The sequence below is a fragment of the Balaenoptera musculus genome, chromosome 13, assembly GCF_009873245.2.
Source record: "Balaenoptera musculus isolate JJ_BM4_2016_0621 chromosome 13, mBalMus1.pri.v3, whole genome shotgun sequence".
Taxonomy (NCBI): Eukaryota; Metazoa; Chordata; class Mammalia; order Artiodactyla; family Balaenopteridae; genus Balaenoptera; species Balaenoptera musculus.
The window spans coordinates 2469994-2496124 of NC_045797.1; the positions used below are offsets into that span (position 1 = coordinate 2469994).

Sequence of the window (26131 nt, forward strand, 5' to 3'; positions counted from 1 at the left end):
AGGGGCCCTGGAGTGACTGATGGGACTAGGGGTACCTCCTCTCCTGCGAGATAACAGGGCTTGGCCTTGACAGACTCCAGGTCAGATGGCAGCTGCCATAATTATTGCTCAGCAGGCCTTGAGCAAACCTCTCTTGAGCTGAAATTTCTTCATCATAAAACGGGGGTATTATTAACCTCTAACTTTTAAGGGGCGAGAATCCAATGAGATGCCCGGTAGCGCTAGATCTCAGCAGGTGGTAGCTAATAGGATGGCGCTCAGGTTCTGTGATTCCGTGATGGACACCCATGGGGGGCCGCTAAACATCACGGGACACAGAGCATCAAAGAAGGGAAAGCAATCAGAGAGCTTCCCTTCTTCTCTGAGGCCCACTGATGCTAAACGCGACACGCCTGCCCACGGTCCTTCTGCCCACCTTGCGCCCCGGCTGCACGCGGAGGACGTTTCCATCCCGGCCGCCGTGAGCTCTCCGCCTCTGACCCCTCCCCGGCCGGGCTCGGGGGCCTGGGCTCTGGTGTGGGAGGCGCTTTCTCCTCCTCTGCTAGGTCTTCCCGGCCCGGAGGGGGCCACAGAGCGTCCGAGGAGCCCTCGGCCTGGAGTGTGGGCGACTGGTCCTTCCCCTCCCCTCCCCAGCGGGACAAAGACCCGGCCTTCCCCCATTCTTCCTGCCATCGGCCGGCTCACTTGGTGGCAGAGGGGCTGCGGGGCCGCGGAGAGACGCCCCCCTCCGCAACCCCCCGTCCTCGGCGCGCCTCCCGCTCCTCCGGACCCGGTAAGTGGCCGCCCCTCCGCCGCGCGTCCCCGCACCTCCCCGGCCGGGCCGCCGCGCGCTCGGGACCCGGCGGGAGCCCCGGAGCCGGCGCCCGCGACGCCGCAGGACGGAGGAAACGCCCGCGGCAAACAAAGGGCCGGGGTCCCCAGCGCCGCCCCGGAGCCCAGGGGCGCTCGCCCGCCCGGCAGCGCCGCCCGCGCCGCCCGGCGAGCGTCTCTTATTTGGTCAAATGACACGCGGGGTTCTCCGGGCGGGGCGCGCCTCTCCCCGGGCCCAGCCGCCCGGACCTCCGCTGCCATCCGCCGTCCGCGAGCCGCCGCGCGGTGAGTGCGCCCCCGCCGGGCCAGGGGGCCGGCAGTGGGGGCCGGGGGCCGGGGGGCCGGGGGCGGAGGAAGACCTGGGGACCGGGGAGCCTGGGCGGAGGGGGACCCCGGGGCAGGGGAACCGGGGGCGATGGGGACATCTGGGGTGGGGCCATCTGGGGAGGGGGGTGCTGGGCAGTGGGGGGACATGGGGACAGGGGAGCTGGGCCACGGGGACACCCCGGGGGCACCTTGGGTGGGAGGGACCCCGCCCCATCCCGGAGGGAGGAAGGCAGCCGTCCTCCTGGAGAGGAGGGTCACGAAGCCAGTGGTCCCAGAGGGCTGGGCGCCCAGGCTTTTCCCTGCGGTAGGAAGGAGTGGAGCTTGCCGGTGGCCTCAGGCATCGACCCGTGGGGAAACTGAACTACTGAACCACCAGGGTTAAAAAAAAAAAAAAAAAAAAGGGGGCTTGTTTTAGACGAACACAGTGGTAATCTTAAACTGTACTCGTGTGATACCTTAGCATACCTAAAATTGCAGGAAGAGAGTGTTAAATGTTTTATCGACAAATGAAGAGAGTTCTCTTTACTTTCTGATACCCATTTGGGTTTCCATTCCCACCAGTCTAACCAGGTTAAATGAGCTGCACTGGGGCACTTAAATCACAATAAATCACAGCTGGGGCTCACAGCCGGAGAACTCTGTTCAGAACCAATGCCAAATACTTCCCAGCCCTTTGGCGCTAACCCCCGCTTATGTGTGTTTTGTAATAATACGTTAGAGGGAGAGGCTTTGGTGTCCTGAATGTGATTTCGACTAAAAAACATTTGGGCAAGTCTGAGAAGTACAGGAATTCCTAGGCTGCCTGTTAAACTCCTATAAAAGCAAACAGTGAAGAACATTTTATTGTGCGTGTATATGAATTTTTTCACAGTGTTTTTCATCCTGAATTTTAAGGCTATCAGTTAATATATAGAATGGGGTTTCTTCAGTGTTTGTTATCCTGGCGTGCCTCAGTGCTTCTGCACAGCTGCATGTTCAGAGGGCTGCGTTGGCTTACCACAGGCCAGGCAGTGCCAGGCACAGTGGGGTAGGCTCAGGTACAAACGTGCCACGAGGCAGGTGTGGCAGGTAGCCCGTGTGCTTGGGCTGGAGCTAGGCTGCCTGAGCTTACGTTCCCGTCCATCAGCCCCGAGCGGTGCAGTCTTGGCCAAGTCACCTAATCTCATGGTGCCTCAGTTTCAACAGCTGGAAAACACAGATGAGATGGTGCTTGCTTGCAGGGTTGCTATAAAGCCTGCACGTCAAGAAGCAGTGTATACAAATTGGCTATTACCCTCGTTTTTACAGATACACTGAAGCACAGAGGGATCAAGGTAACTTTTCTCAAGGCTTTCCAGCCTAGAAATGGTGACCCTGAGAGGTGACCCCAGGCAGCTCTTAACTGAGAGCCTGAGTTCTAACCACTAAGCTATGGCAGATGCACCCGAACATTTCATTGAGGCCTTAGTCTGCATACTTTCACCCAAGGTTGTTGTTAAACCACTTCCAGTACTGAAATGACTCTAAATTGTAGACAAAAGGGCCCACCCAGCAGGATATTGAAAAAAATCAGACTGGGCTCAAGAGGTCTGGGTTCTCTTCCTGGCGGGCACTGAGGGCCGGTTCCCCAGCCTCTGGAGCTCAGGCTGCCTCGTTATCAGCAGGGGGCTGGAGTAGGCAGGTAACTTACCTAAGCTGCTCTGACTCAGCGCCAGGAGATACCCAGTTCATTGGATACATTGGCTACTTCCTGGGTGGTTTTCTCAGGACAGTTTTATCAGAGCCACATTGGTCCCGTGGACTTATTTACTGAGTGGTCACTTCCTGAAGATGACCAACTTGAACTGAACGCACAAGCCCTTCTCTAGTGACTGAGAGCCCAGTCTTCCGGAGTCCAGGCTGGCATCGTGACTTTGGGGTGAGTTAAGGGAACGGCCTCTCTTGTCCTGACTGGTGGATTTCGGCGTTAGCTCTTGTGATGGTTAATTTTGTGTCGACCTGACTGGGCCACCAGGCGCCGAGACACAAATGTTATTTCTGGGTGTGTCTGTGAGGTTGTTTCTTGGTGTGGTTAACATTTTAATCTGTAGCCTGAGTGCTCTTCCCAAGTGGGTGGCCTCATCCAATCAGCTGGAGACCTGAATAGAATAAAAGGCTGAGCAGGAGGGGACTGCCCCCGCCCTACTGTGCCGCCCTACTGTGCCGCTGGGACTCCGTCCTTTCCAGGCTCTGGTCTCAGACTGAAGCATCAGCTCTTCTTGGGAATTGCGCCTGATGGCTTTTGAGCTAGAACTTAAACCTCTGGCGCCCTGCTTCTCAGGCCTTCAGACTCAGACTAGAACCACCCAGTAGCTCTGCTGGGTCTCCAGCTCGTCAGCCGCTTGGGACTTCCAGCCTCCATAATGATATAAGCCAATTCCTAATATCAATAATAAACCTCTTCATATTATATATATATATATATATATATATATATATATATATATATATCCCCTTGGTTCTGTTTCTCGGGAGAACCCTGACTACTACCGTTCCCCAGTAACTTTGCTTCCCAGTTCTCCCCACCAGCTCTCAGTCTTGTTTTTTTTTAAGATTCCACCACCCCTTTGCTACTGGTGGTCCTCACTTTCCTTTCGCTGTAAAATGTGCTTGCCCACCCTCTTGGGTCTCTGATGAGAGGTTCAGGGCAGCCTCTGGTCTGTGCATCTTTAGTCCACTTCTCATGGGTGATTCTTACACACTGAGTTTGGACATCACATGTCACCCTACTCATCCTTGGTCTTTGTCAGCCACATGTTGCCAGCCCTGATTTAGTCTGTGACTTACAGATCTCCTTTAGGTGTTTCTAAGTGTCTGTGCCCACAGGAGAAGTGGCTGCCCGTTTTTGTTTTTGTTTTTAATAAAATAAATTTATTTATTTATTGCTGCATTGGGTCTTGGTTGCTGCGTGTGGGCTTTATCTAGTTGCTAAGAGTGGGGGCTACTCTTCATTGCGGTGCGCAGGCTTCTCATTGCGGTGGCTTCTCTTGTTGCAGAGCATGTGTGGGCTTCAGTAGTTGTGGCGCGCAGGCTCAGTAGTTGTGGCGCACGGGCTTAGTTGCTCCGCGACATGTGGGATCTTCCCAGACCAGGGATCGAATCTGTATCCCCTGCACTGGCAGGCAGATTCTTAACCACTGCGCCACCAGGGAAGTCTGTCTGCCTTGTTTTTATGGGTAAATAAAACCAGTGTAAAAGAGCATCCTTGAAGCCTGTAAACATTTAGGTTTCAAGAAAATAGGTCTGTCTATGTTTGGTGGTACAACTTTTGGAACAAATAAGAATTAGCCAACTTAGGCAGCAAGCGAAGGGAGCAGCAGGAGGTGTGCACGCCTGTCGTGCCAGGGCCCTGATGGTTGTGCTAGAGAAACACCACGGGGAGCAGGGTTTCGAGGACAGTGAGGGGCCAGACCTTTCCTGGAAGTTGGGGTCATTGCAGATGGAAGGCCAAGCGGATGAGAGCAAACCAGAGCTGCCTTTTGGAGGCGGGAGGAGACGCATGAAGGGCAGTGAGGGTTTTTCCTTTTGTTCTTGTGCAAACAGACATGGATAACTGGACCACATGTTCCCAGGAAGCAGAGGGAGAGAGGGTGGGGTGCACGCCCCCCCCGCCACACCCACACACACCCACACACACACACACACACCACACACACCACACCACACACACACACACCCCACACCACACACACACACACCCACACACACACACACCACACACACACACCACACACACCACACACACACCATACACACACACCACACCACACACAACCACACACACACCACACACACCACACACACACACCACACACAACCACACACACCACACACACAACACACCACACACACACCATACCACACCACACACACAGCACACCACATACACACACCACACACACACCACACCCACAACCACACACACCATACACACACCACACACCACACACACACCATACACACCCCACACACACCACACACCACACACACACCACACACACATACACACACACCATACACAGACAACACACCACACACACCACACACACACCACACACACACCACACACATACACACCGCACACACACCATACACAGACGACACACCACCACACCACACACACACACCACACAACACACCACACCACACACACAACCACACACACACACACCACACACACACCACACACACACCCACACACACACACACACCACACACACCACACACACCACACACCGTACCACACACACACCACACACACACACACCCCACACACACCACACACCACACACCACACACCACACACACACACACACACACGTGCTAGTTACGGACCTGAGGCCGATCGCCATCCTAGCCCACATAATGATGCTTGTCCTGCGTAGACAGAACTGACACGTTTAGAGATTAAATATCCAGATAGTATCTTAAAGGTGATTTAAACTCTTTGGAGCTAGAACTAAACTCGTTCGGAGACTGTGTGTTTTATCTCAGTCTCCCAGGGCCTAAGACGGTACCTAGAAAAGAGAGGTTACTTAATATATCCTTGTTGACTGGATTTAAAAGTCCGCAGGACATCAAAACAAGTGTCACTATTCTTAGTTTTTGGTCTTAAAGTCAGAAATCTGACATTTGTAATTTCGCATTTTCAGTATCCAAAAGATAATTCCAAAGACAGCAGTTCACCTTACTCAAGCCTTGTCTCTCACACAAAACATTTCTTAACATGAGCATAGACAAATCAAGCTTGTTAAACGTTTTTGAAAGTTACCAGTTTATATATCAAGGTATAATACCTCCCTGATCCCTGCCTATATAGTCAGAAAAGGCTCAGTAAATGAAGCCATAAATATACAGCAGTAGGCATAGTCATTCTCAGAAGAATCCCAAAATGGATTTCAAATGAATTTTAAATACATTATAACATGTTTTTAAAAATAGCAACATCCCTCAAGCTGGTGTTCCTCTGCCTTTCACCAGAATTTTATTTAAGAGAAAACAGTTCCGCTGGACTAATGGAAAGAGTGTCGGGGGTAGCAGAGCTGGTTCGTTGTGTTGATCCTTCTGTCCATAGAGAAACAAACTGGCGCAGAATGTTCTCTGGCTTCCCTTCTGGTGTGAGAGCCCCTGCCTTTGGACAGAGGACCTCAGATTATAGGCCGCTGCGCCGGGTGGACACCCGGGGCCCCGCTGGTACCTGGAGCCTGGGTCAGGGGAGCTGGCAGTTCCGCGCAGAGATGTCGGGAACATTTCTCGGTGAGGCTTGTGCTCTTGGCCTGACCAGGCCTCATGCGGGGCTGTGCAGCTGTGTGTGTCACATGGGTTTTGGATCCAAACACAGTAAGAACAGTTCCACCCGCTGTGGAAGCAGCAGTGTATCTGGAAGGGGAAGAGGCCAGAGGCGGAGGAGAAAGAATGCAGCTCAGGATCTGTTGCATTAGAAATTGTACCAGCATCGGACGCCAAGCCCCATTACATCTGGGGTTGCTATGCACAGTGGGTTGTTCACATAAAACATTCCTCGTTTCCACTCTGGATGTTGCCTACATGTTTGTGCTCTGGGATATTTGTGTTCGCCCGCCGCCATCCGTGTGTCCGTCATTCATTCCCCAGGTGTTTATGAAGCGCCTGACCCGGTTTGTCACCCTGGCGTGGCCCCAGTGATCCTAGGGCCCACCTTTGCGGGGCTTATGGTTGGGGGCTGGGAGGTGCACGGGCAGTCAGCATCCTGTGGTGTCACGAAAACACTGCATTTTCCAACACATTCTTCAAAGAGCGAGCCCACATGCAACAGACCAATTTTCTTAATTCTCTCTGAGAAGCCTGGATGTTGGTAAGCCATGGCGTTTCCCACCTGGGACCCCGGGTGGCATTTAAAGCTGGGCATGGCTTCTTCGGCACTGACTTACTGAGGCTGCTTCCTGCTTGTGGGAAGGCTTGGGAGTGTTCGCAGATTTCTCTGGAGGAATCGAGGCTGTTAGGGCAGTCTCCTGGAGCAGCGTGGAGAGAGAAAGACGTGTGGGTTCGAGGGGCAGGAGCAAATGGCATCTTTGGGGTCAGATTAAAGTACGTAGTTGAGGAAAGGGAGCATTGAAGAGGGTGCTCCACGGACACTCGTGCGGCCCAAAGGGCCTCCTGTTCAGGAAAACACCTGAAACTCTGCCCCTCCCTTGATTCCCAAGAAGTGTTTTCGGTTATAAAAAAAAAAAATGCACGTGCTTCCTGGGCTCTAAACGCCCTCCTTCCATCTCCCTCCTCCTTGCTTTCTCTCCTTTCCCCACCCTCTCCACTTCCTCTCCTCCTCCTTTTCTTCTTGTTTCTCTTCTCTCTTCCCCTCCCCCCCAACCAGCCCGCAACTCCAGACACTGATAGTTCTTCAACCTGAGAAGATAAAATAGCCCACACGTATAAGCCTGTGGACCTTGCAGATAGTCATTATTTTTCCAAGGGGGAGCCCTGCGCGTTGCTGCCCACGGCGCTCTGAACCCGTGTCATTGCCTCTGACTCAGCGCAGGTGGAGAATGGGTTTTAATCGGAGATCAAAGCTCTCCCTGTCCCGCCACCCCAGGCCTGTCAGCACCCACCCCTCACCCTGGGACTTTGCTCTCCCAGCACTGTGGTCGGTGGCTGGGCCTGTGGCCACAGCTGTAAACTTGCCCCCTAAGATCCGGGTGCTTGTTCAGAGCCGAGGGGGATGACATCAGAGGATGACTTAACCCGGGGGAGGGGTGAGAACTCCCCGACGCTGGGATTTGGGTTTGGTTCATGAATAACAAGTCAGCAGTCACACCTGCGTCCAGATGTCTCCTCGCTTGCTGCTGCTTCATATTCTCAGCACCTGTGCACAAGGTGATGGGCAGGAGTGACAGGTAACCCGCAGGGAGGGATACGGCAGTTGAGAGAGGGTAAGCAGATTGTGCACAATTAGGTTAAAAAAAACCCCAAGATGTCTGTTTTTTTTTTTTTAATTAACTAATTAATTTATTTTTGGCGGCGTTGGGTCTTTGTTGCTGCACGCGGGCTTTCTCTAGTTACGGCGAGCGGGGGCTACTCTTCGTTGCGGTGCGCGGGCTTCTCATTGCGGTGGCTTCTCTTGTGGAGCACGGGCTCTAGGGGTGCAGGCTTCAGTAGTTGTGGCGCACAGGCTCAGTAGTTGTGGCGCACGGGCTCAGTAGTGGCACATTGGCTCTAGTGCACAGGCTCAGTAGTTGTGGCACATGGGTTTCAGTAGTTGTGGCTCGCGGGCTCTAGAGCGCAGGCTCAGTAGCTGTGGCGCACGGGCTAGTTGCTCCGCGGCATGTGAGATCTTCCCGGACCGGGACTCGAACCCGTGTCCCCCGCGTTGGCAGGTGGATTTCTTAACCACTGCGCCACCAGGGAAGCCCAACCAGGCATTTTTATAAGATTAAAAAATGGAGTTATAGGAGGCGTCTAATTGCAAGGCTATAGCTAAGTTTTTGCCATTAAAAAGAGGCTTAAGATGGATCGTATAACTTTAAATACACAATTTGTATAATAATTTTCTATTTGGTAGCATTTGATTAAAGAAGAATTGGTTTTAAACACTTTGTGGTGGAGGGGACGCTCTTAGTCTCCTCAGTAGCTCGTGGGCTACTGATTCTGACGCTCAGGGTTTGTGCTTCTTGTAACTTTGCCGGAAATGCGGCCAGATTTGTGTCCCTCTGCTCTGCCCCTCGTTAGTGATGGTCTCACTTTCCACCCCAACTTGTTGGTTTAAGCAGAAGTGCTGTCCTAGCCAATAAAACTGGAGTGACTTCTCAGAGGAGATAAGAAACAAGATGAGAGAGAGATCCACCAGCGTCCAAGACAGTTCTGCAGAAACGGGGGCTGTCGGACCCTCCGGGCAGGTCGCGGCCACACGGGTCCTCCTGGGAGTTGGTTTCAGTGATGGGGGCGTTGTCTCGGGGTCACCTCGGTCCCCTTCAGCTGACATGGAGCCCTGTGTGTTCTCACAGTTTACTCTGTTAGATGACTTCTGTCCCAGTCCTGCAGAGTTGGAGGAGGTAGAAAGCATATCCCAGGTCTGAGCACCACCAGGGCCTTACCTGGGACGAAAACAGTTCCCCACTTTGATGGCTCCAGAGCACAGGAACGGTGCCCAGTGGGGTTGGTGCAGTCTATGGTCTGTCGTCTCCTTTCCCCTGCAGGGCCTGCGCTTGTCCAAACCCACATGGAACCAACCACCTTTCCATTTAGATCGAGAGTTTCTTTTTTCTAAGTGAGATGGCTGTTGGGAATGCTCATATGAATCTTCGTTTTCATTAATATTCCTGGCCTCCAGTTTTTCCATCCATAAATGAGGTAGTCATAGATAATCTCCCAAATTGTTTCCAGATTAAAACATTTTATGATCTATAGCCCTATCTCCTTTCCTTGTTCTTATTTCAAATCCTCAAGTCATTATTCTTTAATTTGTGTGACCAAAATAGGCAATAAGCTTCCACAGGTAAATGGCAGCCTTTATTCGAAAAATCTATATGTTGGAGGGACGGCGCTTAACTGCGATGAGCTAAACGATGGCCACTTTCAAGGCCAGTAACTGAGGAATTACAGGAAAGCATTGCATCTTCTGCCAACATAAGCCGCTGCAACCTGACGGTTGGCCTTAGGACAAAGGATATTTAACATGTTGTGTTTCAGAACAAAAATTCAAAACTCTCAGGAGCCTCATCTTGTGATGTTATTGCAAGAATGTCCAGACAATGTTTTCTTTTAACCCAGGAAAAGCAATTCAGAGGGCTGGCTCTCGCTACATGTGTCCAGCTGCATGCTTCATACTTTGGGAAAAAACTGTCCTAATAAACACAGAAGTAACCAAGTATGGATGCTTGAAAGCTGTCCATTTCTTTGCTTACAGTTGTCAGGATCTTACATACACAAAAGTACAAAATAAATAACACTATCAAAATTCGCTATTATCTCATAAACCAGGCAGCAATATTTCATTTGCATCCTGGGGTATTATTTTGGAATTCACTCTGAAGTGGGTGGAAATGACTGAAAATGGAATCAAGTTTAATCAGAGTTTGTGAAACATCGCTCAGAGTTACACAGTCGACCTGTCTCCATATTTAATAATTTATAAAACTTTTTCACTTGTAGCGAATCTAATATTGCCACTTGAGAAGATACTTCTAAAGAAGTTGGACCGTGTTTCTAATGACTCGGAGGCGTTTCTCCACCCCTAGTCTTCCCAGGGTAGAGCGGCTCTTTCTGGGGTAGTGCTGACATGTTTGTGCAGGAACCACATGGGGGGGGGAGGGGGAAACCTCCCGCCTTCCTCTACCCCTACCCTGTCCTTTCTGCTCAGACACACACCACACTCATCCTGGAAAAATGCAGCTCGAGGTGTCGCCTGGAGTGGCCGTTGACTGCCGCCGTCACTGTGTTTCCCACCGTGATAATCCCTGTCCTTGGAAGCCAGCCTTTCCCTTTCTCCTGCTCCCTGGATACCTGGGCTGGGAGAGGATAGTCTTGTCATCTGGGAGGAATGAGGCCCCCGGGGCGGCGGGCGTGCTTCCCTGTGAAGCCGGGTGGAGGTGATGCTCTGACACCCCTCCCTTGGCTTCTGTGGTTTCTTCTTATTCAAATGCATGAATCATAAAGGGGAGCTCATGGAAAGTCTTTTTATAGCAATGAGCATATTGTTTTCTATCCTGCTGTGCTATTTTGGGGGCAGGGAGAATGGAAGATGTGAGGTTGCGTCCCACGTTTGAAGCAGGCACTCCTTTCCAGGGATGAGGGCTCTGATGCAAGCTCTTTCTTGGGTCCAAAACTGAGATCACGCTTTCTGACACGGCACCCAGAATTGGGACTTTTAAAGAAGTGGAATGCACTCAGACACAGAACTGCCCCCAGCGAAGTTCTTAAAAGTATCATTGAAAATTAACACCCGCTTCGAGGGTGAGTGTCGATTGCTCACACGGAGGATGTAGCCACCGGTGGGAAAGGTGATGGGAAGGGTGACCCTCACCGAGCCTGTCCTTTGTCTCCTCCCTGGTAGGTGCAGAAATCTGGTGCCAGGATGACCGAGCGCTTCGACTGCCGCCACTGCGAGGACTCCCTCTTCGGCAGGAAGTACGTCCTGCGGGAGGAGCGGCCCTACTGCGTGGCCTGCTTCGAGGCCCTCTTCGCCAGCACGTGCGAGGAGTGCGGAACCTGATCGGCTGCGACTGCAAGGTACCCGGCCCTGGGCGTCCCCCAGCCCCGTGCCCCCCGCCCTCCCTCGGGCTCCCAGCCCCCCTGGACACCCGCACTGGGACTCCCCGAGAACCACACGCTTCTCAGCACGGTTGTGCTCACGTCCTGGTCCTCATCAGCCTGGACACTCTGCAGGCCCTCTGCTGGGCTCGGACCCTCCACCGGCCTTTCCCAGCCGCCTCCCCACGGGCTTGGTCTCTGCCCGTCCCAGTCCCGCTGCCCCTGGTCGGGGCTTTTCCAGGACGTGTGTGCCAAGCATCCCAGGTCCACCTGTGATGGCCCCGTGGTCCGCATCCTTATCCAACCAGCCACCTGCCACCCAATCCCGTGCTCCCCCGAGGCAGCGCTCTCCCTCCTGGGCTGACTCGTGGGGCAGGTGCAGGCGGTCAGTGTTGGCGCAGTGAGTGTCACGTGGGAGAGCCGGCACCCACCCCCGGCTGGAGGGGCTGAGAGGCCCTGCCTGCACTGGGGCATCGGGGGAGCTTGTCTTCTTCGTGGGGAGGGTCAGGATGTGTGGCTGCCGGCTGAGCAGGTAGGGCTGGCTCTGCTGGGGGCGGTCCGGAGTGGTCCAGCGCGTGTCTGCCCTATTTCTGTCGCATCCGTCCTTCCCATGACGGTCAGTAAGCAGCCGGCTTACTGGCGCTAGGCGTTCAGTGACAGTCGAGGGATATTCCCGTCTTACGGGAAGAAGCCTTTGCCCTGAGCAGAGACAAAGGGTGTGGGATGGCCCCACTTGAGCCCGAGCTGCAGCTACGTGTCGTGGCTCCACAGAGCAGTGGCACGTGGAACGGAAGGGACACGGGACTCGGCACCTGTCCCGTGGAAGCCTTAAAGCGTCCAGAGCCTTGGCTACGACCACGAGCAAAAGTAGCCGGTCCTGCTTGTCTGAAAGCCGCCTGCCCTCCGACCTCCAGCTCTGTGTGATGTGTGCCGAGTCCCTCTGCCTTCATCTCCAGGCCAAGCACAAGAGCTCAGACACCCACGCTGCCCCGTTCCATCCTGGCTCTGCGTCTCACTGGCCGTGTGATCGCGGGCCCGTGGCTTGACCCCTCTGTGCCCGTCTGCACGTTTATAAAAGGGAGCTACAACAAGGGAGCCTGCGTCATGGGTTCTCGTGGTGTGTAGCTATCACGCAATCAGTGCCCTAAGGAGCAGCTGATGGTGTGGAAAACTCCAACCCCCTCTACTCTTCCGACTGCTTCCCTGCAATTTGCTCCCTCCCCCTGCCTCTCGAAGCTTCGCCCTGTCTCTTTTATCAGTTTTCACTAGAGAAACATCAATAAAAATGTCCGCTTTGAGGAAGAACTAAGAAGCAGAGAAAACAATTATTATTTTATAAAGGGTTTACCTGGAAAAGACATAAGTAGGTGAGAGGTTCAGATATCATTCTGACAAACAACTGTGGTTTAAAGGAGACGTTTTGGAGATTTAGGGCTCATCATCCTTGCCTGGGGGCTAAAGTAAAAACAAAAGCGAAATCACTGATCATTTCTTCAGTATGATTTAGTGGGCAGACCCTTGAAACTAGTTATCCTTCAGCACATGCTTTAGGAGCAGATAAACAAGAATTCCCCAAATGGGGCCAAAATCAACAAGAGTGCTGCAAAGTCAGGCGTCAATCACGCTGAACTTTTCAACCCGGATAACGGTTCACTCTCTGGAGTTACGCCACGTGATTCTGCGCATGTGGGAAGGGAAAAGATGTGAACTTGCAGTTAGACCTTGCCACCTGGGGCTTCTGAATATTTGGAACGGTTTTCTTGGCTTTCAGAAGTAATTACACAGTTGGTTTTGTGGAGGAAGTGATGGCAGGAAAAATGTGCCTGCACTTGGGGAAGAGAAGCCCCAGCCTGACAGGCGGGGTGCTGGGCAGAGCTGCCGGGCTGGCGGGTCTGGTGGCCCTTCTCTTGTCTGAAATAGCAGGGGCGCCACAAGCCCCACTTGGGTCTCCCTCCGAAGGACGTGGGTGTATAACTTAAAATACTGCAAGCCACCGGGGATTAGGCTGATGTTGTGGGTATTGACTGACTTTCAAATGAGGTAGGCAGGACTTCAGGATGACCTGCTTCCATAGGTAGCTTACCTGTGTTTGAGCATCATTTCTATGCAGACTCTCTTTCTGTTCTTTCTTTCCGTTTAGTTAACTCTGAGGAAATGCTGTCATCTCCAGGGGTAAAAATCATTCATTTTTATGGCCAGGGGAATAGTTGACAACAGGTAATACAAATAAAAATGTATGATCCTCTGACCTTATGCTCTTCCGGAAATTTTTCCTGGACACCTGTGGATACCAGCAAAATATATGTTTTTTTGCCTGATTACAGATGTTTTTCGGGGGATAGGTCTACCTAATTCCCGGGCTTCAAAAAGTCAAGAAACCAAAGAAAAGATAAGCTGGGCCAGTACTCAGAGGTGGCTGCTGGTCCCTCGCATCAGCAAATTGGTGCCTTTAGCAAACTCTAAAGTTGGGCCGCAAACCTGGCTCAGACTTTGGGTTTTCCGTGTCTCTGCGAGCAGCGCCATAAAGTCAGACGGGCCTCCAAACCCACCCACCCGCGTGCCTGGAGGGGGCCGCGAAGAGGAAGAGGTGATAACAGTCAAAGGACCTTCTGCAGGTCTAAAACCAGCATTGGGGGCTTCCCTGGTGGTGCAGTGATTAAGAATCCTCCTGCCAATGCAGGGGACATGGGTTCAGGCCCTGGTCCAGGAAGATCCCACATGCCGCGAAGCAACTAAGCCCGTGTGCCACAACTACTGAGCCTGCGCTCTAGAGCCCATGAGCCGCAACTACTGAGCCCACGTGCCACAACTACTGAAGCCCGCGCGCCTAGAGCCTGTGCTCCGCAACAAGAGAAGCCACCGCAATGAGAAGCCTGCACACCGCAATGAAGAGTAGCCCCCGCTCACCACAACTAGAGAAAGCCTGCGTGCCGCAACGAAGACCCAACGCAGCCAAAAGTTAAAAATAAATAAATAGTAAAAATAAATTTAAAAAACAAGTAAACAGGTCCCCTTGAGGGCACACCTGGGACAGGCCTGCACAGCGTCGTTCTTCTAGGATTTGAAAGGATGTGCAGTTGGGGACATGGTAGCCTGACAGTCTCAGAGTGCAGAACACCTTTTCAAAGCGCTGAGCACGAATGACACGGCAGATCCACCGATGAGGTGAAATCCCGTGGATTTGAGGACCGGCTAGTTTGGGAATCAGCATCTGAGCTTCCCCCAGCCCAGGAGGGATAGACAGGGTGTAAAGGAGGGTGAGGGACCCCCCTGCCCGCAGCTGCCCTCGTTAACTGGTGGGCGAGGGGGTGCTCCAGGCCGCTGACCCCCCACTGCGGCTCAGCTGAGGTCTCAACGAGGGCACATTGGGAGCAAAGCCACAGGCGCTTCCCATATTAGGAATATTTCTGAAATGGAAAAATATATAAATTCTGAAAGGAAGTGTTTGGGCCTTATCTTACCTTGTGTATCAGACATTTTACTGCAATTTATGACATTCTGCGTGCATAAGATTAGTATTGGTCTTTTTTCTGGAATGTGTCAAAGATTTTTTTTCTTCCTTTTTGTTGTTTCTCCCCTTCATGCTCTCTCTCTACAGAACCTGAAAACCAGGGTATTTCTAGGACATTTCCAAGTTCTTGAAAGTCAGTCAGTGCGTCCATATGTCTTAGCCTTGAACCTCCAGCATCTAAATGGTATCTTTGGGGACCATCTGGCATACTCGACACATAATAGAATTAAGTGAGACGAGACTAGCTCGGTACTAAAAACCAAAACTAAAACTCCGTTTGGAGCCGTGAACACCAGAGGTGGAAAGAGCCGCTAGGAAGCCAGTCTTACAGACGAGCATTCAGAGCAGCCGTGCGTTTCGGTTCAGGCACCGGGTCGAATCAACCTAACCTAACCTGGAGCCTTGGCCTTTCTGTGCCGTTTTCCGGTCCGTCCCCACGAGCCCCGAGCCCCCAAAGCCAGTGGCATTTCCCACCTCCGCGCCCACAGGGCATGGACTCTGCAGAAGTGAGTTCAGGAGGAGGTGGTGACGTGAATTATCAACTTGACTCAGACTCGCTTTTCAGGACCCCACAAGAGAAGGAGGATTACCGGGAAACCCGACAGCACAGCAGCAGATGAGGGCTTCCGTGTGTGGTCCTGAACGAGCTGCATGACGTGGGCTTTTCCGGGGGTGCCCACGTGGGTGGCACCAGGGGCACAGCGTCCTGCAGGGCCAGCATCACTCATGGCCACGCAGGCGTCACCGAGCGGCTGGTGCCCGCGCGGGGCCTCACAGCCGAGGGGGCGGAGGGGCGGGCCTCCCGAGGTCAGGCACGGGCACGGGGTGAGAGAGGAGACTGGGGCAGAGGGTGAGGCTGGGCGAGCTTGCTGAGACCTGCTTGCAGAGATGCTCCCGGGCCGCACGTCAGCAGGAGGGATGCAAGAAACGGGGTTCACGGCGTCTTGGCATTGTTACGTTAAACTTGCTCACCTATCAAATGGGAATAAACCTTATTCCGTGGGGTTACTGTGCGGCTGAAATCAAGGAAGAGGGGACTAAGAATTTTAGAATCAGAAGGGCTGCGGAGGCTGAAAGCACTGTACAGAGCAGTGACTGAGCCAGGAGCTCGGAGCTTAGGTGAGGGCGTCCGTTCCATCCCCGTCTTCACGGGTAAATGTGATCTCAGCAAGTGACGCTTCGGGGCACCTGCTGTCACCACGAGCTGGCATCTAAGACCGACATTAATCGAGCCGTTACAATGTGCCAGGACCGTTGTCAGTGGTTCACCATCATCCCTGTTTCCCCGGGCGGATCTGAGGCTGGGAGAGGTCAGGTGACGCACCCCCAGCCCCACGGCAGGTACGTACGTGGCAGAGCCAGGGTTTGAGTCTGGAGCCGTCCGCTTTAAGCGCTGGGATGAAATACATCAGGCGTTTCAGACACTGTGCTCCTGGGTCCCCGAGGGCACTGGTGGCACAGCAGGTGTGCAGGGCGGTGCCCGGAGGGCAGTCACTGCTGGCTGCAGCTGGAACAGGGGTGGATGGTTCCAGTTCCCCACGGCCCCACCCTCGACAGTGACGCTAGCTTGTTCAGAGACGTTTGTGACTCACCAAGGCTTCTGAGAGCAGGAGCGTGGGTTGGTATTTGTCTCGAGGAGAAACATTTCATCAGAAGGTTTGAGAATTATCAAATGCCCCTGAATGCATATTTCAGGGCTGTGGAGTGTTAATGCAGAAACACGTGTGTGTGTGTGTGTGTGCACGCGCGCGCGCGCCTGAGAGGGGCAGACAAGGGAGCAGCTGTGTGAGGGTCACGGTGCTCCAGGGAAGGGACGGCTGGTAATTCAGCTGCGCCGGCATCCGGGAAGGACAGAGTCTAGCTCCCTGGGGCGGGATGGGGGTGGGACCAGGAAGGGGGGATGTTTCCATGTGGCTGCTGTTAACCAGCCTGGAGGGCTAGGCAGAAGCCAGGGCGTGAGCAGTCCTTCCCTCGAATACGGGATGCGGGACGCAGGACAGCAAGTGACCAAGTGACCAGCAGCCTCGGGAGGGTGGAGCTGGGCCTCCAGAAGGTCTAGAAGTCCTGCCTGGGTGCTTAGGGTCTCGTCAGGACAGGGCGGTGGTACCCAGATTTCGAGGGAACTTTCTAGTGTCAGATGTCTGTCAACACATGAGCTCTTGTCAACCTAGCTGATGTGTTTTCATGCCGGAAATGTTCACCGTAGGCAAGTGGATTTCTGCAGTGCTTTTGAGCCACGAGATCGTTTTAAATGAGCTTTCCCCTGACCGTCCAGTCACCTAACGATGCGCGGCGCTGTCCTCCTATGGGACTCGCTAACCAGGGCAACTGGTGACAGCTGGTGGCTTCGCTCTCACGATGTCGTCCGTGGAGGGTCCCCCCTGGGCTGTGTTGAAGGTCAGGCCCCAAAGGCAGATGTCCTTGGACTTGGCTTCCTTTCTTCCCCGTTCACTCGCAGCCTTGCTGTCCCCTGCCCTGCCCTCCCAGGCTCGCAGCTCAGCGGGGTGGGGCTCACGGAGGGGACCCGCTGAACTTCTGGAAGGGTGCTTTCCACATGCCACGTGATAATCAAAACTTACTTTTTAATTGTGGTAAAATACACATAACATGTGCCATCTTAACTGTTGGGAAGTGTACAGTTCAGTGGTGCTAAGTACCTACACTCTGTTGTGCGACCATCCACCTCCAGAACCATCTCATCTTGTAAAACTGAAGCTCTGTCCCCACTAACACCCGCACTGCCCCAGCCCTGGGCACCCACCCTGCTGCTTCCTGTCTCTGAACTTACCTCCTCCAGGACCTCATATAAGTGGGATGATTCAGTATTTGTCTTTTTCTGACTGACTTATTTCACTTAGCATGTCCTCAGAGTTCATCCATGTTGTAGAGTGTGTCAGAATTTGTTTCCCTTGTGAGGCGGAATAATAGTCCATGTTTATCCATCATCTGTGGATGGACGCTGGGGTGGCTTCCACCTTTTGGCTGCTGTGAATGTGGGTCTGCAGATTCCTTCTTTTGGTTCTTTGGGGCATATACCCCGAATTGGAATTGCTGGATCATATGGTAATTCTCTTTTTAATTTTTTGAGGAACTGCCATACTGTTTTCCATACAAGAAACTGTTAAATGCATTTATTCTATAATCAGTGTTATAACAGTGATCCCATGATCAAAAACTCCTACTCTTCTTAAATTAGGCTGATTACTGTTCTTAGTGGACAGGGCATTATTTATTTATTTATTTAAATTTTTTGGCCACGACGCTTGTATCATGTGGGATATTAGTTCCCCGAGCAGGAATTGAACCTGTGCCCCCTGCAGGGAAGCACGGAGTCTTAACCACTGGACCACCAGGGAATTCCCAGCGGACGGGACTTTAAATGGTTTGTTCGACTTTCAAAGTCTCAACAAAGACAGTGCTGAATTGCATTCATTCATTTGGCCTCCTTGGTCCAGCCCGGCGGGAACTCTCCCAGCCGGCTGCCTGGAGCCGCGGCACAGCTCCGCCCGGCGCCCCCCTGTCTTGCCCTCCTGGTCTGTGCCCTTTCTCTGCCCAGCTCACTGTATCCTCGGGTCTTCGACGCTCAGCTGATGGCACCTACTGGATCTCTCCTGACCTGCTTTCCACCAGGTTGACCCAGGGCCCCATCCTCAGGCTCTGCCTCTGAGCTTCCCAGCAGCCCGGGCTCCCTCCCGCGGGGATCACAGCCATCATCCAGCACAGTTGGGTTTGCCCAGCGTCCTCGCGGCCAGAGGACTCCCGGGGTCTGTGTGTCCAGGAGAAGCGCTGACGAGTTTCATGTGCCGTTTCTCTTTCTTACGGTCCCCAAGGGAAAGGCACTCGTTTTTCAGACGCATCTCGCACACACCCCCGTCTAAACAGTGGCCCCAAGAACAGCAAGGGAAGCATCCTACCTGACTCATTCCAGCCCTTCGTTGCCCATTTGCCCCCCTCGCTGTGGGTCCAGCAGAGCCCACGCCCCCGGCTCCTCTCACGTCTCACGTCTCGTGTGCTCTGGGCCTGCAGGACTTGTCCTACAAGGACCGGCACTGGCACGAGGCCTGTTTCCACTGCTCGCGGTGCAGGGGGTCCCTTGTGGACAAGCCGTTCGCTGCCAAGGAGGACCAGCTGCTCTGCACCGACTGCTACTCGCAGGAGTACTCGTCCCGCTGCCAGGAGTGCAAGAAGAGCATCATGCCAGGTGGGCACCCAGCCGCTGCCTCCCGCCCACCCCCGCAGAGAGAGAGAGAGACCGAGTGTGTGTCCGTGCGCGTGCGTGTGGATGTGCCTGTGCGCGCTTCCCCCGCCCCCTCTGCCTCCGTCCCGCCCACCCCCGCAGAGCGTGCGCGCGCGTGAGTGCGTGTGTGTGCGCGCGCTTCCCCCCCCCCCCGCCCTCTCCGCGCCCTCTGCGCACGCGCGGAATTCCTGCCCCGTTGGTTACTGCCGCAAATGGGTGCTGGGCCGAGAGCTGGGCGCTGTGCCCTTATGCAGGTTACCTTCCCGGCAGGCTCGGCGGCAGCTGCGTCCAGTGCCAAGGCCAGTGATGGGTGACCTGTCTGTTGGTGGGGGAGGATGGGACTGTGTCCCTTGCTCTTTGGGGGGACTTTAGTTTCTTTGTTTTATGGCAGAGAGGAATCTTTCATTTTAAAGAACAGAGTGGACAAAAATACTTTATGGAATTATTCAATACAGAATTTAAAAAAACGAATCTTGTTAGACACGCACACAGTGCGGGCAAGAAGAGACTAAGATTTGGACCTTGGATGGTTCATCGGCTACTTAGGGTCAGTGACGTCCTCTGTGTGACCAGTAAGGGGTGGCTGGACGGTATAGCCTTGCCAGATTTAGCAAATAAAATACAGGACTCCCAGACAAATCGGAATTTCAGCTAATCCCACCTGGGACCTCGGTAATCTGGCATCCCTACCAGAGAGCCACCTAAAACCAAGAGAGGACTCCGTCCATTGACCGTCTTTGGGGATGTGGCCCCCGAATCAGGCTCAGGCTGGGGGAGTGGGGGTCAGGGTCACAGGCCGGGACCCCCAGCTCTTAGGAAGCTCAATACAGCTGCGCAGGGAGCCCTCAAATTGCCTTGGAAGGCATCTGTCCTCAGGACAGCTTCTTTGGTAGATACGCTTCCTTTAGTCCTGGGAAAGTTTAGAATTAAGGGCACACATATAAAGAGAATCCAACCCAGAGCAATAATAGTGTGTTAAATAATCTGGTAAAGTGTGGGTGAAGTGTAGAAAAAATTTCGTCTAAAGAGTAAATTAACCTTATGATGCTGACTGAAAGTGTGCAATCAAGAAAGTGGTTTAGGCTTGTGGTTTTACACTGGAATTTTCTTAATTTGTAAATGGTTTTGACGCTTAAGATATTTTAGGATTCATCATATTTATAAGTTTAATTCATTTCAACAACAATTACTTAAGAACTTGAGGGACTTCCCTGGCGGTCCAGTGGTAAAGAATCCGCCCTCCAATGCAGCGGATGAGGGTTTGATCCCTGGTTGAGGAACTAAGATCCCACATGCCCCGGGGCAACTAAGTCCGCGCGCTGCAACTACTGAGCCTGAGCGCCTCAACAAGAGAGCTCGAGTGCCGCAGACTACAGAGCCCACGTGCCCTGGAGCCCGTGTGCCACAGCTAGAGAGAAGCCCGAGCGCACCAACAAAAGATCCTGAATGCCGCAACTAAGACCCAATGCAGCCAAAAAAATAAATAAAATAAATAAAAGAAAAATAGGGGTTACTTTAAAAAAAAAAAAAGGAGGAACAACTTGAGGTCCAGTTTGCTAGTTGAGGCTTGGTTTGCTAGTTGAGGTTCTTAAAAGGCATGTCAAATACATTAAATTTTCAAGTGTCCTTTTAAAGGAGTTCATTTCACTACATTGGTGAATGGAACTGAACACAAAGAAATGCACCTTAAAAGTAATTTTTAAAATTCTCTGTATTCATGAATGCAGGATAAAGATGTGCAGGATGAACTTCAACTGAAGGTTTTGAATTTTCAGCTTCAATAGAATGAATGTCCATTTGTAGAAACCAAGGTGCCCTGCTGAGTCCTCCTAGTCTGCACAGCGGCTGGGGTCACACTGACACGTGAAGAGAATCAAGGCTACAGGGGTAATTTAGAGTCAGACTACTGACTCCGCGGGGAGACTGAGCAGTGAGGATGCCCAGCTGCCTGGACCCGAGCTATGGGCCACGCATTTGGGGAAAGGCACAGCTTCCCAGGGTAACAGCCTGCAAATTCCAGATTGGGAAGAAAGATATTAACTGCCGCTTTGCCAAGGACAAATATATGTCTATCTTAGAGTAGAAGGTGGATTTTTCTTGATTCTGGCAGGCTGGTCTCAAGACGATGCCCTCCTCCTCCCCAGGGATGTGCATCTCACCATCTCTGCCGTAGGGGGTTTTAGGTAGAAACGGTGGAGAAGCCTGGCTGGTACCTCCTGTGACAGAGGCACAAGCCCAGAGAAGGGCAGCCAGGAAAGGGAGCCTTGGGGCCGTCACCTTTGCGCAGTCTCGAAGGTCAAGCTGATTTTAACAGATGGAGACGTCAGGAGAGGGAACGGACCGGGCACCAGAGGCAGGGTGTCTGGAAAAGGCCTGGTGTGTGGGAAAAAAAAAAAAAAAAATGCAAGCACTAGATACTTTTTTTAAAACCAAAAAAACAAACCTAGACCTGAGCGCTAGCTTCCTTCCTTGGTCTGATTTTAGAAAGTGCTACAACCAAATCAAGGTGAAAGCAGTGCAGACCGTCAGTGTGGCTTCTGCACCGAAATCAGATAAAGAGGACAAGCGGCCCCCGCTCAGTGCAAAGCTTGCCCGCCTGCCCACACCTGCAAGTCACCAACCACGGTGCACGGCTCTGTCCCCACCCAGGGAGGCTGAGCCCCACCTAGGAGGTGCACCACGGCCTCCGGGCAGGGTCACGCTGTCACCAGGCCTTCACCTGGTTCCTCGCTTGCTCCTTTGAATCAGAAAAAGACACCCCTTCCACCAGGCGGTGGACTCTGTCCGAGGCGCGTCCTCATCCGCAGCCCGTGAGAAGGAGCTTTGCCGCCCTCTGCTGGCGATGCTGCACAAGGACCACACGGTCTGCACCCAACTCCCTGGGGCTGCGGGGTGCCGGCGGGCGCCCTCCCACGGACCTGGGACGGGGCAGTACCCCGAGCTCTGAGGTGGACAGAAGACTGTCCTTCAGAACGTGCAGAAGGCACGCGTGGTCTGGCCTGGGGCCTTTAGTGAGAATCACGATGGTCCTCCTTTCTCCCCGACCCCTGACAGGCACCCGTAAGATGGAATACAAGGGTAGCAGCTGGCACGAGACCTGCTTCATCTGCCATCGCTGCCAGCAGCCCATCGGAACCAAGAGCTTCATCCCGAAGGACGGCCAGAACTTCTGCGTTCCCTGCTACGAAAGGCAGTATGCTCTGCAGTGCGTTCAGTGCAAAAAGGTATCTCTTATTCCCCCGGCCCTTGCACACCTGTTGTCCTTTCTGAAAGAGCGTCCACCTATCCCTAAGGTGTCTTTGTTCATCGCCCTCCTTGAACAAACAAGAAACAGCCCTAGACCTAGTGGGGGGCGGGGGCGGGGAGGGGAAAAGGAAACTGGGAAGGCCTGTCCCTGGGGTGGGGACAGATCCCTCGTCACATTCCAGGGCTGCATCAGGTTAAAGAAAGAAAAGCATCCTAAGACCACAGACAGGGTGGGAAGGCAGGCTCTGGGCTCATTTTTTCCACCCAGGAAGCCAGCCCCACGGTGTCTGTTAAGCCTCTTCCTTCTTCCACCCGAGCAGCTGAGGTGGCTGTCGGAGCAGGTGCACCTGGTGCTGGAGAGACGCTCACAGGGGTCTGCCCGCGGGGGGGGGGGCTCAGGAGGGGCTGCGCGCCATCAGATCCCGGCCCCTGCGCTGCGGTCTCCCTGCTTCGCCCTCCTGCCGGCCAGGAGGCAGTGCTGTCCCGGCAGACACCCCGGTACCCACGTCACGAACGGGGATCCGGGGCCTGCAGCGGGGGCCTGGCAGCTTGGGGAAGGGGCGGCGGGGGTGACCTTGCCGTCCGGAGGACAGCGTCTCTGGGACTCGGACGCCGGTGCGGCGTGTCCTGGGCGAAGACCGCGCGTCCTCCAGAGGCGAGGGCCGGGACAAGGGCGCCAGGCACGGGCCCCCGCGGGAGCTGACGCCCTTCTGCCCGCAGCCCATCACCAGCGGGGGCGTCACGTACCGGGAGCAGCCCTGGCACCGCGAGTGCTTCGTGTGCACCGCCTGCAAGAAGCCGCTGTCGGGCCAGCGCTTCACGTCCCGCGACGAGTTCGCCTACTGCCTGGGCTGCTTCTGCGACCTGTACGCCAAGAAGTGCGCCGGCTGCGCCAGCCCCATCAGCGGTGAGTGTCCCGTCCCCGGCCTGCACCACCCGCTGCCCCTCGTGTGGCTGCCAGGCTTCGGCTTGTGGATCTGTTCACGTGTGCGGACTCTGGGCCGCCGCGCTGCCCTCCCCCGCACGCTGGGCGCGCTTCCCTGCCTCCCCCCGATCCCCGCGGCCTCTTCTCCACGGCGGCGTTATTTCTGCTTTCGGCTGGGTTCTCTCCAGACCGCAGGCTGTGGGTCTCTGACATCCCCGCACAGGCGCAGAAAAGCAGCTGGGCTGTGCACATGCTCCCCGGCCTCTGCGGGGGGCGCGCTCTGGGTCGTCCCTTCCCACCCGCCAGGCGCTCGGTGGAGCAAGAGCCCGAATCTGGGCGACTACAGGGTGTGCCCCAAATTCAGAGCGGAGACCAGATGGCTGGCGAGGCTCTGGTCCTGGAAATGCTCCCACTTCAAACACCCCTGGGGAACTCTACACACGTCTGCTGCCTGGTCATGACTTAACTACTCCGGGGGACGACCTGGGTGTTAGAATTTTTAGAAGCTGCTCAGATGATTCATATATGCAGAAAACCCTGAGACTCTGGCCTGAATCACTGGTTTGGTTCTGCCTCAGGGCCAGGGCCTGGGCTGTGCGATCTGCGGGTCTCTCGTAGTCATTGTGGGCCTAGGATGGGTAAAGGCAGTTTAAGATGTTTAGGGGAAGAGGTGAAAAGCTTTGCTGGTGCAGCTCCTTCAGTAGCAGAGGGAGTGTGGTATCAGAAAACTGGCCTCAGTTATACACATATAGATTCCTTTTTTGATATTCTTTTCCATTATGGTTTATCACAGGATATTGAATAGAGTTCCCTGTGCTCTAGGGTAGGACCTTGTTTATCCATCCTATATATAATAGTTTACATCTGCTATTATATATAATAGTTTACATCACACTTCAGTAAAAAAAAAAAAGTTAAATTAGAAAAAGTCCCTATCTAGGTTTCAGATCATAAAAAAAAAAAAGAACTAGCCTTGGAGACCTGGGTTCACCCCCCCCCCACCCGCCCCGTCCTGTCACTCACTAGCCCAGGGGATTAGCCTGAGGCCGCCCACGTGTGAATGGATGTAATGCCAGACATCAGGCTGTTAAATTACAAAAGGAGCTAACTGCTGGGTGAATGACAGACTTCTCCTGCTCCTCTGAGACCTCCAACTATTAGCCAGTGTTGTTACTTGTTCTTAACATGGCAGATTGAGCCGTTATTTCTGGAAAGAGTTTGTAATCGCGAGTCATGATCCAATCCTTTCACCGAGGATTACCCCGTGTATTTGATTCCATTTTGTTTCAGGGGCTGTGTTGTAACAGGTGGCCAGCGTACCTTAAACATTTGGTAAGAAGTAGACATCAGACAGAGTCAGACACCCCAACTGAAATGAGCTCCTGCTTCCGCCGTTTCGGTGAAGGATGGCTTTCTCCACTGCCCACACGTCCTCCTAACCCGCTCTCACGTTCCACCACCCTCACTAGACCTCCGAGTCTCGTGCATGGCTGAGGCTTGTTCCCGCAGCAGGCGTGCCCATCCCTCTGCCCCCCGCCCACGTAGCGTCTCTTTCGTGAGGCCGTTCTGGGCAGTTCCAGAGACGGCTCACATCTTCCTCGTCTGTGCTCCCTTTGGCGCCTCATTCATTAAATCGCCAAATTTTTGAGCACCAGACCTGAGTCACCCAGGGAAGGAAGGGGTGGGAGAAATCGGCTCCGTGACTCAGGCGTTTCACTCGGGTGGGAGGGACACACACACCCCGCAGGCTTCTTATAATTACGGCGATTGTCACGTAGCTGTGGAGTCCGTCTGTCTCTCTTTCTCCTGCGGTTCAGGAGCTCCCCGACCTGAGCACAGGACGGGATTTAAACGTGGAGCCCAGCGCTGATCACATCGCACCAGCCGGGCTTTGAACGCGTCCACGCAGGACTCCTCTCCCCCTGCCCCCCCCGTCCTCACCCGTGTCCTTGTCCTCCGTCCACAGGACTGGGTGGCACCAAGTACATCTCCTTCGAGGAGCGGCAGTGGCACAACGACTGCTTTAACTGCAAGAAGTGCTCGCTGTCGCTGGTGGGGCGAGGCTTCCTCACGGAGAGGGACGACATCCTGTGCCCCGACTGCGGGAAGGACATCTGAGCCGCTCCCCGACCCCCCTGCAGCCCCCCAAGCCCCTGCTCGCGCTGCACCTGGCTCCACCAGCCACCCGGGGACTCGCCTCCGCGCTGCTCAGCGGCACTCACGCCTGTTTACACCCTTCATCTACCCGTTGTGCTCGTTCTGTTAGAGGAGGAGGAAAGCCATGGAAGCCTGAGGCGGGAAGAGGGTTTTGAGTGTTTGTAATCAGGCGAGGCCAATCAAAGTGTAAAAATCCTTCTGAGTGATACCTTTATAAACGCTTTTCTTTCACTGCATATTTAACTTTTAAGTGCAATGAATGTGTCACGAGCTTGAACATTTCCAAGCTGCGTAAGGTGATGAAGAGTTGGTATTTGCAACAGTGTAACTTCCTGTCGTGCGGGGCCCAAAGCAAGATTATATGGCTTACAATAAAGTTACCCAGAGCAAAATCTTGTGCCAGGCGCAGTGTGTGAAGTGGTGATGCAGCATTCAGGTTCTGAGTACGAGTAATACTTTACCACGGGTGCCACTGATCACTCTGGCGGGCTGGGTGGGTGTCGACTGAAACGGCGTCACACCTTTTATTTAAGAGAAAGTCTCAGTTGGAATTTCTTTCTCTTGGAATTCAGTGCTCCGCCTTTGATGCAGTGACACAGGCCCCGCACATGGGCTAACGGCCTCGCAGGCAGCATGGGGTCACTTTTCTGGACAGAACTCGGCGCCCTGCCATCATCAT

General features: G+C 53.8%; 1 protein-coding gene across 1 annotated transcript; it reads left to right on the plus strand.

The window, feature by feature from the left end:
- Positions 1-411: 411 nt before the first annotated feature.
- On the plus strand, positions 412-25695 carry FHL2 (four and a half LIM domains 2). The gene is given in 7 exon segments (XM_036873031.1): positions 412-772; positions 11180-11330; positions 11333-11355; positions 18914-19088; positions 22179-22348; positions 23091-23277; positions 25262-25695. Coding segments are annotated over 6 exon segments (837 nt in total). The 5' UTR covers positions 412-772; positions 11180-11200; the 3' UTR covers positions 25414-25695.
- The last annotated feature ends 436 nt before the right edge of the window (positions 25696-26131 follow it).